This window comes from Camellia sinensis, chromosome 7 (genome assembly GCF_055761805.1).
Source record: "Camellia sinensis isolate YWXY chromosome 7, ASM5576180v1, whole genome shotgun sequence".
In the NCBI taxonomy this organism is placed as follows: domain Eukaryota; kingdom Viridiplantae; phylum Streptophyta; class Magnoliopsida; order Ericales; family Theaceae; genus Camellia; species Camellia sinensis.
The window spans coordinates 119,123,156-119,141,045 of NC_138967.1; the positions used below are offsets into that span (position 1 = coordinate 119,123,156).

Below are 17,890 nucleotides of genomic sequence, written 5' to 3' on the forward strand. Positions count from 1 at the left end.
AAATTAGTGAGATGTCAATCACACTTACAAAGAAATAAGAGTTATGCTATTCAAATCAAAAAATTAATCCCACTTTTAAACTCAATGATCAATCAATCTATCACTTTCATGTACTATTTATCTATTTTATATTTTCTTTAATTATGAACTAATAATTCCATTTACACATTATTAAATTTAGAAAATAGGTCTAAAATTTGGATTTATAGTCTATTTATTCACTTTTCTAAATATTTTTTTTTATAGTAATTTTGTTAATACCGTTGTTTTGTTTATATGAGAATACACCATTTTAATTTGAATTTGTTTTGTTAAAGTAGAAAGGTCAACCCAAACACACAAAGCAAAACAATAAGCCTTTTATTACCATTTTGCCCTTGGTTGTTTCACTGTTTGATTGACCTCTATTGTATGCACAAGTGGGTTACATTACACCTGTTCAAAAAAAAAAAAAAAAAGTGGGTTACATTACACCCACCTTCATTTTCTCTATATATATATCTCATTGTCTCCTCTCCTTTCCTCCACAGCATCCACACTACTACCACTTCTTTTATGTATTTCTTTCTCTTTATTTGTTCCTCTTTGCTTTGCATCTCACACTGAAACCATGCCAGAGGCTCCAAACAAGAACTTAACTGCTGAAAAAGACTCTGTTGTTGAGAATTGCATAGAAGAGAAAAACAAGAAGGCCCTTCAATTCATTGAAGATGTTACTAGTAATGCTGATGAAGTTCAGAAGAGGGTTCTTGCTGAAATCCTTTCTCGTAATGCCGGTGTGGAGTACTTGCGAAGGCATGGCCTTAACGGTGAAACGGATCGTCAAAGTTTCAAGAAGCTGATGCCAGTTGTCACATATGAAGATCTGCAGCCAGATATCGATCGAATTGCTAATGGTGATACTTCTCCCATCCTTTGTTCTCAAACCATTTCTGAGTTCCTTACTAGGTGAGTCCTTTGAGATTAAAATTCTGATTTAAGTTTTTGAGTTAATCCTGTTTTGTTCATTAAGCTGTTGTGTGTCTCAAATTTAACCTGGATTCGACCCGGTATTTGAAGGGTTGACTTTTTGGTTAAAATAATTAAAAAGTCAAAACACCTAAATGTATCGCTCTCTTGATTTTTCTACACATTTTTAAATTAAAAATAAAAATACTAACTAAAATAGTCGCTTTTCAAACACTCTCAGTCTACTTTATCTCCTTTGATAATTGATACTTTTTGATCATCCTAAGGATAATTTTGAGATTCTATAATTTCATGGTATTGAGAGATTTTGTAACAGGTGGTTGTTCTAAAACTCATTCTTTACCAGTAAATGTAGACTTATAACCAAACGACAACAAACTGTTTGCGTGTTTGTTTGTTTCACTGCTTATTATTTCCCTATTTCTACTTCTTTTTTTTTTTTTTTTCCCTAACGAAAGCCCTTTTTCTGATGTTCAGCTCTGGAACATCTGGTGGAGAGAGAAAACTGATGCCAACAATCGAAGAAGAGCTCGAAAGGAGATCATTGTTGTACAGCCTTTTGATGCCAGTGATGAACCAGTTTGTTCCTGGTTTAGACAAAGGCAAAGGAATGTACTTTCTCTTCATCAAATCCGAAGCCAAGACTCCAGGAGGACTTCTAGCTCGTCCAGTCCTAACCAGTTACTACAAAAGCTCCTACTTTAAAGACAGACCTTTCGATCCCTACACAAACTATACGAGCCCAAACGAAACGATTCTTTGCTCGGACTCTTACCAAAGCATGTACTCTCAATTGCTTTGCGGTCTCATCCAAAACACTGAAGTTCTTCGAGTAGGTGCGGTTTTTGCTTCTGGGTTTATCCGTGCCATTCGTTTCCTCGAAAAAAATTGGCCATTTCTTTGTAACGATATCCGAACTGGAACAATTGATGCCAGAATCACTGACCTTTCGGTGAGAGAGTCCGTGATGAAAATTTTCAAAGCGAGTCCTTGTCTTGCAGATTTCATCGAGGCCGAGTGTAGTAGGGAGTCATGGAAAGGGATTATAACTAGGTTATGGCCTAATACCAAGTATATTGATGTTATTGTGACTGGAACAATGTCACAATATATTCAAACTCTTGATTATTATAGTAATGGTTTACCACTTGTGTGCACTATGTATGCTTCTTCTGAGTGTTATTTTGGTGTGAATATGAGGCCTTTGTCAAAGCCAAGTGAAGTTTCTTATACCCTTATTCCCACCATGGCCTATTTCGAGTTCTTGCCGGTGAATAGGAAAAATGGAGTCATTAATACTCTGTCGGAGCCATCGTCGGACTCAGCCCTCAACCCAGGTGAACATAACAAGTTGGTTGATCTTGTTGATGTTAAACTTGGACATGAATATGAGCTTGTGGCCACCACTTATGCTGGTAAGATTCTATGTTCCTTGCAGAAAGTATGTATTTCTTCCTTTCACTACTCAGACAAGTGAAAAAATAATTTTATACCAATGAGCATTCGAATACATGGAACATGAATGAAAACATGACAGGCTAGATTCTATACAACGTGCTATGATAGAAGTACAACTTATATTATTATAATTTAAGACATTTTTGGAATTTTTTTCTTTTAATAATTAGATATTCCATAGACAATTTCATTTCAAATTGACAATGTAAATTTAGATTTTACTTCATTACATTGTTTTTTTTTTATTATTTATTTTTATTTTTTTATTTATACATCCTAAAGAAAATTTTAATGAAATTTAAGGAAAAGGTTTTGGCCCTTTTCAATTTCTTAAACCTGCATATCAAAATGTAAATCGCTCGAATATTAGCATTTTTGTTAACACTATCTCATACTCTTAAATTCCAGGGCTTTATCGTTATCGCGTTGGAGACATACTCCAAGTAGCTGGATTCAAGAACAAGGCACCTCAATTTAACTTCATTTGCCGAAAGAATGTTGTTCTAAGCATTGATTCTGACAAAACAGATGAAGTTGAGCTTCAAAATGCAGTCAAGAATGCAGCTAACCATCTTTCTCCATTCGAGGCCTCCATCGTAGAATACACAAGCTATGCCGATACATCATCCATCCCAGGACACTATGTCCTATACTGGGAAGTTGAACTAAGTAATAGTGATGCCCTAGTTCCTCCATCAGTTTTTGAGGATTGTTGCCTTACCATTGAAGAATCACTGAACAGTGTGTACCGGCAAGGTCGTGTATCGGACAAGTCAATCGGGCCTCTAGAGATAAAAATGGTGGAGAGTGGGACATTCGATAAGCTCATGGACTATGCTCTGAGCAATGGTGCATCAATAAACCAGTACAAGACGCCCCGGTGTGTGAAATATGCTCCCATTGTTGAGCTTTTGAATTCTAGGGTTGTTTCAAAATATTTCAGTCCAAAATGCCCCAAATGGGCTCCTGGTCACAAGCAATGGTGCACCAGCAACTGAAGAAGAGAGTGAAGGACTGAGTGATGTTCTGGTATAACACAAAGCCTAGGTAGTAGATTATTGTTACTTTTGTAGTTTAAAACCATCTTATGATCTCTTCTTTTTATTAGCTTAATTGTTGTCTAGTGTGTCAAAAGGCAGTTCTTGTTCCATGATTTTCTTTTCTTTTTTAGTTTGTAACTTGTCATCAGTGCATTAATTTCTCAGTTCCATAGTGCCATCTGTCTGAATAGTGCAACACTGTAGCTTTTATTATGATGCCAGAAGGATTGAAGTTGACTCAAAGGTCTCTTCCCTTTTTCGTTTTCTTTTTTATTATAAACATGAGGTGCAAACTCTCTAAAATAGATATTGATCGTTTTTGGATTTAGAAAAATATTATCGGCCTTTTTCAGAAGAAAAATTAATAATTCTAACAAAGTAATTTGTAATTCTGAAATTATTGAGTCAATGCGCAAGAATATCAAATAACTTCTCTAAAAAAAAAGTGTTAGACCTCTTGTGACACAATTGTTAATATGTGATTTTGTAATAGTTGATGAAAGCATCAAATTTTATTGCTATCATTATGTACACAAATCTATGTTATTGTAAGGGAATTAAACAATCTAAAATTAGAGTTAGCAGGAACAAAAATTGGCTAAGTATTGAATTTAAATAATAAAAAAAAAAAGAAAAAAGAAAAAAGAAAAGAGGCTAAGTATGGAAGAGGGTCAAGATGTGTAATATCTTTTTTTAGGTACATGGGAAAGTAGTCAAGATGTGTAATATCAAATACACAACTCAAACAGCTTGGGAGTATTGATAAGATGGAAAATGAAGCAGATGAAGTGGTAAGTGAGTTGTCTAATATATGTTTCACTGTCCCCTGCTGAAGGTGCACGTTGAATTCCAACAAATCCAAAATATCCTCAAATTCAGTTCTAAAATATTTGAATATATGGTGTAAACTTAAATTCAGAAAACCTATAAACACATAATTGAAACACACAATTTTATCTATAAATTAGAAGTATGGTTCAGATTTATCTGTTGAATAATAGGACTTACATTTAAATAGAACTTGAAACACACATGACAAATTCTGAACAAATATCGATGTAAACTTTTTGTGTTAGTAACATTGCTTATTTAAATTTGATGTAGCATAAATGACACTCATAATAAATTCGATTCACACATTTTAAATTTTAAAATATAATTTTTTTAATACACAGGACATGTATAATCATATTTATCGAGACCTTTCATGGAAAGTCACCACATATGGATTTATTTTTTATTTTTTATTTTTATGGGGGGCAGGAAGTACAAAAAGGATATGCTAAATAAATTGCAATATATAAACTACACGAGGAATTCATGGATGAATTTGTGTCCCACACATCAAAGAGCAATCAAATCATGGGAGTGAAGAAACACTGTGTATTGTTCCTTGTAGATACAAACACTTTTCAAGTCACTGTGCTTACTGATGGACTTGTGAATTTCATTGAGGAGACAAGAACTATCAAACATGGTTTCTAGTTCCAAAATCAACCGGACAACTTTTCATTGTTTCGAGCTCATATGTTCTTTTTTTGCCCAATGGTTTGCCCTAGTTGTTAGATGCAAAACAAGTAATACGTCCAATTTTCTGTTATCAAATATTTTTGGCTCCCTATCACAAAATATTCACAACCATTAATTGGAATATTTGAGAATCTTAAAATGTAAAAATCTCTACACAAATAGATTTGGCGACAAAAGACACCGTTCAGTAATAATTTTTAGAGTAATGGAAGTTGCCTAATTCGACACTTCTGCTGCCAAATTTACATCCAACTTTTAGATTAATGTACAAGTTTTTAAGTACATGGCCAAAGTTTAAGATCGATATAATTTCCAAATTATGTATAAACATTTTTTAGAAATGGCAAGTTTGCAAGCTTTTTTATTTTGTTTATTTATTTATTTATTTTTTATGACAGTGAATCTCTTTAAGGCACAATCCTTTGAGCTTATAATCTTACAAATAAATTTCAAATACTTGCATTTATCCATAAATAGTAGGCATTGTTATGTCTAGAACACACCAATAAGAATTGAACCCGGACATTGGAATTTATAACCATATCTCCGTCTATTATTACAAAAATAAGGACTTGTCATATGTTTACAAGTTTCTTCATCTTAGCCTAGTCTCATTAGTGTAGGTCTCTAAATTTCCACATTCTAATAATAAAGGTGACAGTTCATGTACCCCTAAGGGCTAGCCTAGTTGGTCAATGGGTTTGCACTCCACATGCTCAACTTAGGGTTCAACCCCTCTTGTTGTTTGTATCAAATTTTCTTTCAAAGGTCTGTCGATAAGCTAGTACATGAAAGATGGCAATAGATCACAAATGACACATGATTATTTATGTAAGAGCAAGGATCCTCTAGAGTGATTTTTTCCTAAAGTTTCCTAGAGTGCTACATTGTGTGGTTGAGATTTACTGGCAAGTCACATCAATTTTTCTGATGTGACTTGCCAGTAAATCTCAACCACACAATGTAGCACTCTAGGAAACTTTAGAGAAATTTCACTCTAGAGGATCCTTGGTGATTTATGTAAAGGATACATGGCAAGTCAAGTCATGGGGGAAAGTGTGATAATTAAAGGCAATTATCAAATTGAAGCACACTGTGAAACTGCAGAAAGACTGAATCACATATTCTCATTACACCAACTCAACTGTTTACAAAATATTTATATACTCAACTAATACATCACTCACATATACGTAGATATCACTCTAACAATATTCTAACTGACTAACCTAACCACCACAACTTGTATAGCTATATCTGCTCAATCATCTAACCACACATGCTTGTGATGCAATTGGTGTCACAGACAATTCATGAGGCTGCACTTGTTCTTCAGATTGTTTCTCTGTTTCTTGATTAGTTATCTTATCATTCCCCTGCAAGTTATTGGGGCAAGGAAGCACCAAGAGCTAGTCCTTAAGATAGTGAAACCTGGAAATGATTAAAGGCTTGGTAAACACATTAGCAATTTGATCAACAGTTGGAACATATCGGTGATCAAGTTGTTTAGCCACCTCTTTCCCTCTAATGAAATGACAATAAATTTCAATGTGCTTGGACTTAGAGTGAAAAACAGGATTAGAAGTTAAGGCCATAGTGAAGAGGTTGTCACACCAAAGAATAGGAACTAAGAGAGATGGAAGAAACATATCCCTTAACAACTGTTGCAGCCAAGTGAACTCAGCAGCTGCATGAGCCAAGGTCTTGTAGTCTGTCTCAGAATGGTTGTTATGGAATCCTTGAGTGATCAAAAAAGAGGAGAAGGTAGAGTATCATGCCCTAAGAGCTTGCTTAAAACCATAAAGGGCCTTTTTGAGCCTACAAACTTGAGTGGATTTCTGAATAAATACACGAGGCTGCAACATGTAAACTTCCTCTTTTAATTTCCCATGAAGAAAAGCATTGGAGATGTCCAATTGCTTGATAGGCCATTGAAAATGCAGAGCCAAACAAAAGAGAATTTTGATAGTTGGCTGTTTGGCCACAAGGTTAAATGTTTCTTGGAAATCAATACCTTGTTGCAAATAGCTTTTGGCAACTAACCTTGCTTTATGCCTAGCAATAGTTCCACTTAAATTTCTTTTAATCCTAAAAACCCATTTGCAGCTAATGGCTACTTTATGAGAGGGAAGAGTAACCAAATCCCAAGTACCATGATTCTAAAGGACTTGATATTTTTCTTGCATGACAGTAATCCAAACAAAAGACTGAAGAGTTTCTTATACAATGAGAGGCTCAGTTTGAATAAGAGAAGAAAACACAATGAGACAAAAAGGATGCTTACATTATTGGATGAGGATGAAAAATAAGAGCAGATAAAAGGGCAAAAGAAGGAGGAGTCACTACAAGAAAACATAGTAAAAAACACGGAAAAATTAGTGACGGCGCGCCTCCCGTCGCAAAAAAAGATTTTTTTGCGACGGCAACTTCAACTGTCGCAAATAAAGCCTTTAGCGACTGCACTGTCCCGTCGGTAATAAAACTACGCGGAGGGGTCGGAAATGCGGAAGTATTAGCGACGGTTTTTTGTCCCGTCGCAAAAAATAACTTTTTTTGAGACGGCATATGTTTGCTGTCGCAAACAGTGGCCCATTTGCGACGGCAAAGTTCCGTCGCAAAAAAAGATTATTGAAACGGTGTCGTTTTACGAACTACTGACTACCATTTGCGACGGTCTAAAACATACCGTCACAAAAAGTAAAAATAAAAATTCCCCCGCTCTTCCCTTTCATCTTGCCGCTCGATCCTTTCCTCCAATCCCTAACTTCATCCAAATCCAAATCCAAATCCCTAACTTCATCCCCCAAATTTCTCAAACGAGCTACAGGTAGCGGTGGTGCGGTGAGCAAGCCAGCGGTGGTGCGGCGGTGACAGCGACAGGTAGCGGTGCTCCGGCGACGACTCTCTCTCTCTCTCTCTGCGTATGCTCTCTCTCTCTCTCTATCTCTCTCTCTGTCTCTGTCTCTGTCTCTGTATATATATATATATATATATAGATGAATGTCTATTGATTAATAAATCTGTATATATATATGCAATTTTTTTTTTATAAATCTGTGTATATATATATATAAATAAATGTGTATAATTTGGGGATGAAGTTATAATCTGTATATAAATCTATATGGAATTAATAAATCTGTATATATATGCAAATAAATGTGTATAATTTATATATATATATATATACATAAATCTGTAGATAACTCCTTGTAGAAAAATCTGTATATAATTTGCAAATAAATCTATAGATAAATCTGTAGATGAATTTTTTATCTACAGAATTTTTTATTTTTTTTTATCAAAAAAAATAATAAAAATCTGTAGATAATTTTTTTATAGAGACCTAAAAAGTAAACGACAAATAAATAAACTCGAATAAATAAATGTGTTTGAAAATTTGAAAGCAATTTTTTGGAGGTTTTCTTAGAAAGTGGCTTGTTAATAGAAATTTATTTTAAAAACAGTTCATTAAACAAGTTTTGTATTTTTCAAAAAATGAAAACAGAAAATGATAAGATTTTCCATGGCAAATCTAATATACATATATAAAAGGGTAAGCTTTTTAGTCATTGATCAATTCAAAAACTAATTTGTATAGTTGTATGCTATGCTATGCTCCACGCTGTTTGTTTTAGTGGAAATGTTTTTGCTATTTTCTACATTTGGTATGATTGGAAAAAAAAGTTCGATTTGTTGTTAATAGAAATTAAGTTAATTTGAATATAAAATATTTTTCCGCCCATTTTTCACTTAAAGGTGAAAATCAAGTTTATTAAAAAAAAATTAAAATCTTACAAATATTTCTACACATAAGAAAAGCCAAACAAATTGTAAATGTAAGCGATTAATTAAAATTTTAGTTATGGAGATGTGGTTAGATTTTGAAAATATTTTCACTTATTTATTCTGTTTATTAGGTTTTTTTTTTTGTATTTTTTGTATTTTTTGACGTTTAATATGACAATTTATTTATTTGCGGAGAGGAATGATATCATTTACTTGGTTTGCGTAGGTATTATATTTAGAGTTACTTTGGTGAGATATTTTTGTGGATGTGTACAGATGATGGATAAGAGTTGGATTGATTTGCCAAATAGGATGTCGAGTGAATACATTAATGGGATTGATGAATTCCTTGTGTTTGCCTACACCAATAGGGTTGAAGGTTCGATGATCAGTTGTCCGTGTAAGAAGTGTGAGAATCGATACTATTTTGTACGAGAGGGTGTACGGGAGCATCTGATTTTGAATGGTTTTTAAAAAAAATACAAACATTGGATTAATCATGGGAAATCTTACATATCTCTGCATAGTAATCGAGAGAATGAAACATTAGCTAATTTAGACATTGGGGATGATATGATTGGAATGATACAAGGAGCTATGGGAAATCCACATGCCGGTACAAGTGTTGAGGGTGATGAACCACAGGGGCCTGATCCCCATGCATCTGAACCCCAGCTCGGTCCAAATGCAGAGACTGCAAAGTATTTCAAACTTCTTCAAGATGCACAAAGTGAATTGTATCCGGGTTGTCAGAAGTTCACATCTTTGTCATTCATTGTTCGACTTCTACATTTGAACGTGCTTAATCAGTGGACAGACAAGTCTGTTGACATGTTGGTTGAGTTATTGAATGAGGCGTTCCCGTTGGGTGTGAAACTCCCAGACTCATATTATAAAGCTTAAAAGGTCACAACAGATTTGGGCTTCACGTATGAGACGTGGGATGCATGTCCCAACAGTTGCATGTTGTTTCGAAACGAGGACGCCAATCTTGATAAATGTGTCATATGCAACAGTTCTAGATGGAAATCAAATGGTGATGGTGGTTCAAATGGTCCTAACACAGGTGGCAAACAAATAGCTGCAAAACAGATGAGGTATTTTCCTTTAAAGTCAAGGTTGCAGAGGTTGTTTATGTCATCCAAGACGGCCAAGTTAATGAGATGGCATGCAGAGGAACGAACTGATGATGGTGTCTTCAGGCATCCTGCTGACTCCCTTGCATGGAAAGATTTTGACCGTCGGAATATTGACTTTAGTAATGATTGCCGAAGTGTAAGGCTTGGCTTAGCATCTGATGGTTTTAACCCATTCAGGACGATGAACATAGTTCATAGCACTTGGCCTGTTGTGCTCATTCCATACAACTTGCAGCCATGGATGTGCATGAAGCAACCATTTCTAATTTTATTCGTGCTTATTGACGGCCTGAAAGGACCTGGTGACAAGATTGATGTGTATATGCAACCGTTGATTGAGGAGTTGAAAGAACTATGGAATGAGGGTGTGTCAACATTTGATGCATCAACAAATCAAATGTTTCAAATGCATGCAGCTTTACTGTGGACAATTAGTGATTTTCCTACATATGCAAACTTGTCAGGATGGAGCACTAAAGGCGAATATGCATGTCCTTGTTGTAATAAGGAAACTACATCGTGTTGGTTGAAGCATAGTAGGAAACAATCATACTTGGGTCATCACAGATTTTTACCTACTGGCCATAAATTTCGGAAGGATAAAGTATCATTTCATGGTAGTCGGGAAGTCAGACTCAAACCAAAATTGTTGTATGGAACTGAGATGTTGCTACAATTAGAATCTGAGGGTATTTTAACCCAATACAAGAGGGATGACCTTAAGAAGAGGCATAGGAGACAGGTAGAGAAGGAGAGAGTTGGACATCGCACCCACAGTTGGAAGAAAAAGAGTATCTTTTATGAATTGCCATATTGGGAGCACAATCTAATAAGACACAACCTCGATGTGATGCATATAGAGAAGAATGTTTGTGACAATGTGTTGTGGACAATACTATGGGTTGCAGGAAAATCGAAGGATGGTGTTAATGTTCGGCGTGATTTACAAGATATGAATATTAGAAAACCCCTACATTTGCAGCTAAGAGGGTCGAATAAAGCCTATTTACCACAAGCACAATTCACGATGACCAAGGATGAGAAAGATTTGTTCTTGAAAGTGTTGAAGGAAGTAAGAGTTCCCGACGGGTATTCATCCAATATATCACGTCGTGTACGCTCACATGATAGAAGTATTGGGGGTCTTAAGAGCCATGATAGTCATATTCTGATGCAACAACTTATTTCATTGGCTATTCGAAGATTGTTACCGAAGAATGTAATTGAACCCTTGATTGAATTGAGCAATTTCTTTAGACAATTGTGTTCAAAAGTTAATCGTGCGACGGATTTGCAATATATTCAAGATCGTATCGCTATAATACTTTGTCATCTAGAGAAAATATTTCCTCCGAGTTTTTTTGATATAATGGAGCACTTGCCTATACATCTAGCTGATGAAGCCTTATTGGGTGAAGCGATTCAGTTTCGCTGGATGTATCCAATTGAGAGGTATCTTCTTACTTTGAAGCAATACGTGCGTGATAGAGCTCATCCTGAAGGATCAATTGCTAAAGGATATCTTATGGAAGAATGCATGAATTTTTGTGCACAATATCTCAATGATGTGGAAACCAAATTTAGTCGACCCGTGAGGAACTATAGTGGTGCTGATAATTTGGGTCATTGTAGACACCCCATTTTTGACCGACCTTAAGACTTAGACGTCACCAATTGAGCGCTTGGTGATGTTGCATAATGTGCTCGTTCAAAAGTTTCAGAGTCGCGGCCGTGAGCCCTGCCTCCGGACTTCCGAACCCTCTTCTGTGCCTTGCCTCGGTTTGTGAACTAGACTCGGTTTTCTCTGTTTCTTTTCCTGAGGGGAGGGAGAGGTCCTGTAGACCATCTCTCAGTGGCCGTGGGCTACATTTTGTGGCTGTAGGACATTTTTCCCATTTCGGAGCCTGGTTCCCGGTTTTCGGGACCGTTGGCCGTGTGCCTCGGTTCGGGAACGCTTAACCATCTCCGTGCTCTAAATTTTGGCATACATCTTATTTACTCCCTTTCAAGGGACACTGGGGTTTGAGAAACCCACTTTGTGGCCGAACGCCACTTTCGGTGCTTGGCAGCCCATTTTCGGGACCCCGAACTGCGTGTTTTGGCCCCCCGAGCATTCGTTTTGCATCGGTTTTCGTTCATTTTTGGCAGGTGCCTCTGTTTCACCACCAGGAAGGTCACTGGAGGGTGGGAGGCCAGCAATTATCTTGGCAACCAGTTATATTCCATTTTCGCCCTCCGACACCCGTTTTTTGCGCTTCCAAGCCAATGTTGAACACCTTGGGGCCACTTTCTTCAACCCCAAACCACATATTTGTGTGTACACACATGGGAGGACCCTAAAAGTTTATGGCCGGCCAGAAATTCCATTTGACCCTTTTGAACCCCTCTTAAAAATGGCTTGTTCTCTCTCCTGTTTTAGAGTTTCCAAATTCGAACCACAGGGTTGTGAAGAGGAGACCTGTGAGGCCACCTTTTTGTGGTGGCCGGCCACTAAAGCAAGTTGACCCTTTTGACCCCTATCCGGCCGACTAGGGGAGGTGGCCGGCCGGCCACCTGCAAGTCCAAAAGGTGGCCGGCCATGTTCCTTGCACTGTGGACTTTACAGCTGTATAGCTGTTTCCCCCAGAAAATATCTCAATCCGGGGGATATTTTGTGGGGGAAAGCCTTGGTCCTTTTCCCCCACCCTTTCCTTCCATGCTCCCTCTCCTTTTGATCCTTATAACCAGTTGCAAGCATTGGTATGAGAGGTTAGAAAAATTGGTCTTCAAGCTTGCATGCAAAAATCCTCCTCCATCTATCTCATTTCCTTGAAAACCTCCAAGTCCAACATCACCATTTCTTCTACACCACCAACCCCCACCCTTCCATCCTCCATTCCAGAAGTTTGAAGGTGTTCTCGAAGGCCTAAGAAGCCACAAACTCAAGCCAAGAGGCAACCAAAGTCAAGCCTTCAAGGGTAAGTAGTATTTTTCCTTTTTTGAGCTTATTTTGGTATCTTTTCTTAGCCATATATGCTTATTGTTTTGAGCTCCGGCACTAACTGAAAGTGGCCTTATTTTGAGCTATTTTTCACTTTTGCTTAAGGGCTCAACCCTGTTTGAGCCCCCCATCTTGCACTTGCTTCAATATCTTCCTTGAATGCTATTTTCTTGCATGCTTTGGCAGCCCATTATGCTTCCATTTTTGGGCGTTTTACATAACTAAAAATAGGCTTATTTTGAGCCCCTATTCAACATTGAAGAAGGGCTCAACACTGTTTGGGACCTCCATATGCCACTTCATGTTATATCCCCTCTTTGGTCCCCATTTTTGCATGATTTACTAGCCTATTGTGCTTTCATTTTTGGTCATTTTACAGAACTTAAAATAGTCTTATTTTGGCCCATTATTCATGTTTCATTAAGGGTCTTTGGCCGTTTGTGGAATATTTTGTAGACTTTGTGTTATAGCCACTTTTGAGCCTCATTTTGCATCGCATTTCTAGCATGTTTGTATACTGTTTTGGTCATTTTACAGTTCTGTAAATATGCATATCTTTGGTCCCTCTTCAATGTTGTAGAAGGGAATTTTTCAGTTTGGGCTTTTCATATACCACTTGCTTCTTTGGCCACCTTTTGGCCCATTTTCTTGCATAAGAGCTTAGCCATATCTATGTTTGTTTTTGAGGTTTTTACAGTTCTGTAAAGTAGCTTATTTTTGGACCCTCTTCAATGTTTTTGAAGGGCCCTAACCTGTTTGGAGTCAGCAACTGTGAGTTGCTTCATTATCTCGTGTTTAGGGCCATTTTTGCATGCCATTGTTGCCCTATCTTTGCTTGCTGTTTGGCCATGATTTGTACTAGTAAAATGATAATTTTGGGGCTGCCTTGCTACTGTCTATTCATTGCATGTCCATATTGTGCATATTTGGTATAGCTATAGGCCATTTCGGGTGCCAAAGTCCATGTTTCGGGACTATTCCATGCATCGGGTGTGTTTTCGCCTTATTTCGGGGCTGTTTTCCCCCACATTTCAGTGCTGAAATTCCATTAGCATGTTTGCATATCATATTTCCATGTCATATTGCATTGTGTATGCCATTGCCTCGGTTTGCGTGCCCGTGTGCACGCATTTCGAGGCACTTCATTTTCATCCATCGGCCTGTTATGTGAGTGTGGCTGAGGCTCTCTCATGTTAGTGTAAGTCCATGTTGCATTCTATATGCCATTTTAGCCATATTGCATTGCGTATGCCATTGCCTCGGTTTGTGTGCCCGTGTGCACGCATTTCGAGGCACTTCATTTTCATCCATCGGCCTCCTATGTGAGTGTGACTGAGGCTCTCTCATGTTGGTATAAGCCCATATCATATTTTCATGTCATTTGCATTGCGTATGCCATTGTCTCGGTTTGCGTGCCCGTGTGCATGCATTTCGAGGCACTTCATTTTCATCCATCGGCCTCTTATGTGAGTGTGGCTGAGGCTCTCTCATGTTAGTGTAAGCCCATGTGGCATTCTATATGCCATTTTAGCCATATTGCATTGCGTATGCCATTGCCTCGGTTTGCGTGCCCGTGTGCACGCATTTTGAGGCACTTTATTTTCATCCATCGGCCTCTTACGTGAGTGTGGCTGAGGCTCTCTCATGTTAGTGTAAGCCCATATCATATTTCCATGTCATTTGCATTGCGTATGTCATTTTCTCGATTTGCGTGCCCGTGTGCACGCATTTCGAGACATCTCATTTTCATAGCATTGTGCATGCTAGGCTGTATCTTAGTTGCGTTCATGCATATCATGCATATTGCATCGTGTTCGGGATAGGAGTTAGCCCGGGCGCGGGAAACGAGGTGCGTTTCGTACTTCGAGTGACGGAACGCGTCTCAATTCCCCAGTCACCGACACTCTGGATTATCCATGATGGAGTTAGGTCTTGTTGTGTTTTCATGTGCATTCATCCCATATTAAAAAGTGCAATTCGACTCCTCGGCCATCATGCCTCGGTATGCGTGATTGGTGGCACGAGGATCGAGGTATGCATATATTTGTGAAAATACATTGCTATGCCCCTTTCCTGTTCTCTGTTGCAGCAAAATGAAGAATCAGCAACTTTTCGGAGTTTGGCACGCTTTCCAAGAATAACTGCTAAACAGAGGCTAATTAGGGCATCCCAGTGGATTTCCGTACAAGGCAGCCCAGACATGCATCATTCATCAGGAGCAAGGCAGTCTCTGGCTTGCACGCCAGTTTTACAGCTTTCTTAGTTAATTTGATTAATTAATTAGGAATTTGTATATTATTCGGACTGTAATATTTGGACTGTAATATTCTTTTATTCGGGACTGTATATTTATTCGGACCCTCTGCGCGAGGGCACAACTGTAATAAGTGTGCGTGTGTGTGTTGTATGTCTTCCAACCCCACGTCTTTCTTCCCTTTTATTTACCTGCTTATGATGGTTAGATTAGGGCATATTTCAATTAGCATACAGTATGACAGCATGTTTGCATCATTCATCTGTTTTGTATGCACCGGGCTCGGCGCACCATACTAACTGCATCGTACTTTCAATTCCAAATTGAATACATGTTAGTTGTAGCATTTCATATGCCATGTTTAGAATAGCCGAGCCTGCTATAGTTGCATTTTTGCATGTGTTGCATTAGGCATTTCTGTATACTTAGGATTCAGGCATGATTTCTAATGAGTTTTTGTTTTGGCTTGGAGTACCTGGTGAGTCCTATGCTTTAGCATCCTTGCATGCGTGTGAGTGCTGCCATGAATAGCATGCTTACCATGAGGCTAATTGCTTATGTGATATAACTGCCTGAGTGCCTGTGGGTGAAGGTTGGGTTATTTGAATTGGAATAATTCATCAAATGTGTGTTTTAAGCTCACTAGATAGTGGCAAAATCATGTTTTCTAAGCCCACCCGAGGGTGGCAAATCCACGTCTTAGCCTACCTGCGGGTAGCACCATCAAACCATTTTCAAACAAACAAACATGAAATGTTTTGTTCCAATTCAGGCGACTCAGTCTATACTTGTATGCTGTGCGCATCACATAGTAACCTAGGCTAATAACCGGAATAAGGATACACAAAGTTTTCAAAAATAGATATCATGGTTAGTAGAGGCCGATCTTTGATCGGGCGAGCGGGGGTGCTCACGAAGTGACCTTCCCCAATCGTACCCAAGTTCCCGAGCCGAGGCAACTTTGGTGATAACGGGCACGTGGCCTTTGGCACCGAGTCAGGGTTTCCTAAATTTCCCATTAAAAAACATTTAGGTGGCGACTCTGTATCTGGCAAAGCAGTCCATGTTTGGCACTTCTTTCAAAAATCAGTTTTCTCAAAACGATTTGCTGGATTTGGACTCTTTGGTTCAGACTTAGAACCGTGACAAATTTGAGAGTCCTGAGCTGCAGTGACCCCAATATGAACGGAACGGGAGCTCGTTCCTCCCGGGGGGCGTTCGGGGACGTCTACAGTCATGCTATTGGTGAAAACACAAGCTTTTATCTTGATAATACTACTTGGGTACAAGCTCATCGGTACATCTTATTCAATACAAGCGCGGTTCAACCATTCATAAAATAGGTTAAGTCACTTACTCAATATTTTATTATGTTTTATTGAATTTTCAACAAAATTTTTTGTATTGCTAAAATTTCAATCTACACAGCAAACACCTTGAAGTACTTAAGCTCAAAATGCCTCGTGTGGACGATCATCAGCTTCGGCGTAAACATTTTGAAACTTTTCACATTTGGTTCAAGGAACATGTATGTATTTAACTCTATAGATTCTAGTTACTTAAGTCGAACTACATTTTAAATTTTACATTTTCGTGTTAAATAGGTCCAAACTTTGCGAAAGACTACTGATGTCATATTTTCTGAAGAGATTATTCTATTGGCAAATGGTCCTCATAACCTGGCAAGGAGGTTCAACGGGTATCTACTGAATGGGTTTCGGTATCGAGTAAAGGCCATGGATGATTGTCGAGCCACACAAAATTGTGGTGTAGCTTTGAAGGTAGATACCATAAGTTATGCTAGTCGAAAAGACAAGAATCCTCGTGTGGGGTCTGTGTACTATTATGGACAATTGACGGATATTGTTGAGATTCGATATTCCAATGAGAAGAAACATGTGTTGTTTAAGTGTGATTGGATTGACAACATTTACGGAAAAAAAGAAGATGTCTTCAATTTCACGTTGGTGAACTTCAATCATTTGTTGTACCAAGATGATCGAATTACTAATGAACCTTTCATCTTGGCGTCCCAAGCACAGCAAGTTTGGTATGTTGCAGACTCGTTACAACCAGACTGGCAAGTCGTGGTGAAGATGTCTCAAAGAGGTTTATTTGATATGTGTTCGACTGATCCACAAATAGAGTCATACATGAGCCAACAATTGGAAGAAAATATAATGCTTCGTGATGAAGAAGTTGGTTGGGTGAGGGAAGCCGCAGAAGGGGAAACAGTTGATGTTCAAATAGGCTAATATTTAATCAACATTAGTAATTCAATTAAGGCCAAGGTTGTAGTTAATAATCAATTTCTTACTTTACTTTGTCTTTGTAATTGTAATAGTTCAATTAATGTCATATTATAGTTGATGACAAACCATTGTCTATATTTCTAATGTCAATTAATGTTATATTGCTTGCAGATTATTATGGGAAGGAAGAGGAAGCCTGATCATCCCCGGCGCATGATGTCTGATGTGCTACATAACAGGACATCAGTAGCACCACCATCAGAGGAGGCATCACATCGGCCACCATCGGAGGGGCCATTAGTGCCACCACCATTTGAGGGGCCATTAGTACCACCGCATCGACCACCATCAGTGGCACCACAGCAGCTACCATGTACTCAGCCTCCACGCATACCATCGGTGCGTCCACCATCAGTGGCACCACAACAGCTATCATCATTAGCTTATGAGCCATCCGTAGGTATATAAATTTGCTTTGA

At 38.1% G+C, this 17,890-nt stretch overlaps 1 protein-coding gene across 1 annotated transcript; it reads left to right on the forward strand.

Moving 5' to 3' along the window:
* Window positions 1–500: 500 nt before the first annotated feature.
* On the forward strand, window positions 501–3,710 carry LOC114261793 (indole-3-acetic acid-amido synthetase GH3.6). Its single transcript, XM_028202107.2, has 3 exons — window positions 501–948; window positions 1,447–2,384; window positions 2,836–3,710. Exons 1-3 carry the CDS (start codon window positions 611–613, stop codon window positions 3,423–3,425), a joined length of 1,866 nt encoding a protein of 621 aa, XP_028057908.2. The 5' UTR covers window positions 501–610; the 3' UTR covers window positions 3,426–3,710.
* The last annotated feature ends 14,180 nt before the right edge of the window (window positions 3,711–17,890 follow it).

What these genes read in the sequence shown, in the direction of transcription:
- LOC114261793 (XM_028202107.2), top strand. Translation starts at nt 611, where the DNA reads ATGCCAGAGGCTCCAAACAAGAACTTAACTGCTGAAAAAGACTCTGTT. An exon ending in ATTTCTGAGTTCCTTACTAG is followed by an intron (nt 949 to 1,446) that starts GTGAGTCCTTTG and finishes TCTGATGTTCAG; the next exon opens with CTCTGGAACATCTGGTGGAG. An exon ending in TGTGGCCACCACTTATGCTG is followed by an intron (nt 2,385 to 2,835) that starts GTAAGATTCTAT and finishes CTTAAATTCCAG; the next exon opens with GGCTTTATCGTTATCGCGTT.